Source organism: Arachis duranensis, chromosome 5 (assembly GCF_000817695.3).
Source record: "Arachis duranensis cultivar V14167 chromosome 5, aradu.V14167.gnm2.J7QH, whole genome shotgun sequence".
In the NCBI taxonomy this organism is placed as follows: domain Eukaryota; kingdom Viridiplantae; phylum Streptophyta; class Magnoliopsida; order Fabales; family Fabaceae; genus Arachis; species Arachis duranensis.
The window spans coordinates 65,411,289-65,412,293 of NC_029776.3; the positions used below are offsets into that span (position 1 = coordinate 65,411,289).

Consider the following 1,005-nt stretch of genomic DNA (forward strand, 5'->3'; position numbering starts at 1 on the left):
TATTCAACCAGAAAAAAAAAAAAAAAGAAGAAGAAGAAAGAAAAAAAATGGATGTAGAGAAAGTCTTCCACATGACTGGCGGAGTTGGCAAAACTAGCTATGCCAAGAATTCCTCACTACAGGTTCATTCATTCTCTCCTGATCACTTTCCTCGACTCTCTTTTCCATCCCAGATATACTGAATTTAGTAGCGGTGACATAAATTTTGTTTAATTTATCCTTTTATGAAGATATAAAAAATAAAAAAATGTATTTTCGTATTTACATGTGTTTCTTGCACAATCTAATTTATCATTTTTAATTTTCTAACCATATGATAGAAGAAGGCATGTGATAAGGTGAAGCACATAATTTTAGAAGCCGTTGAGGAGGTTTACCTTGCAACAACTCCAAAGAGCATAGGCATTGCTGACTTGGGTTGTTCATCTGGTCCCAACACTCTCTCAATAATCAAGGACATATTTCAAGCAATTCAAAGCATAAGCCACAAGATCATGATGCACCGCCGCCACCATCCCCACCACCTTATCTCGGATGAGTTCAGGGTTTACCTAAATGATCTCCCAACCAATGACTTCAACTCAATTTTCAAGGCCTTGCCTGAGTTCCACAGGCTTCTTAGGCAAGACAAGAATAAAGATAATAATGATGGGTTGATACCTTCCATTTTCATGGGAGGTTACCCTGGCTCTTTTTATGGAAGACTGTTCCCAAACAGTTCTTTGCACTTTGTCCACTCCTCCTACAGTTTACACTGGCTTTCAAGGGTAAGTAGGCCACCATATACATCTATCTATCTCACATCTTCCTTGTTTTTAGAGTTATGTCTAATGTTTTTTGCATTATTAGAATAATACACTTATTTTGGTATATTGCTTTAAAATAAATATTTAAAATGACATAAATAGAAAATTATTTTGATATTTTTTCTTTTATGATTGTTATTTCTAATTTACTAAAAAAATAAAAATTAATGTTTATTTAAAAAACATAAATATAAATAAT

The 1,005-nt window shown here is 33.3% G+C and overlaps 1 protein-coding gene across 3 annotated transcripts in view; it reads left to right on the plus strand.

Annotated features, from left to right (window-relative positions):
* Positions 1 to 1,005, plus strand: part of LOC107489437 (probable methyltransferase TCM_000336) — a 13,487-nt gene that overhangs the window by 52 nt on the left and 12,430 nt on the right. For 2 of the 3 annotated variants that reach the window (XM_021142725.2, XM_016110185.3), the window contains exons 2-3: positions 1 to 122; positions 321 to 767. In XM_021142725.2, coding sequence (XP_020998384.2) covers positions 48 to 122; positions 321 to 767 — 522 coding nt within the window. In that variant the 5' untranslated portion in view covers positions 1 to 47. The remainder of the gene's footprint in view (positions 123 to 320; positions 768 to 1,005) is intronic. The other variant, XM_052261332.1, reaches the window with a different exon arrangement.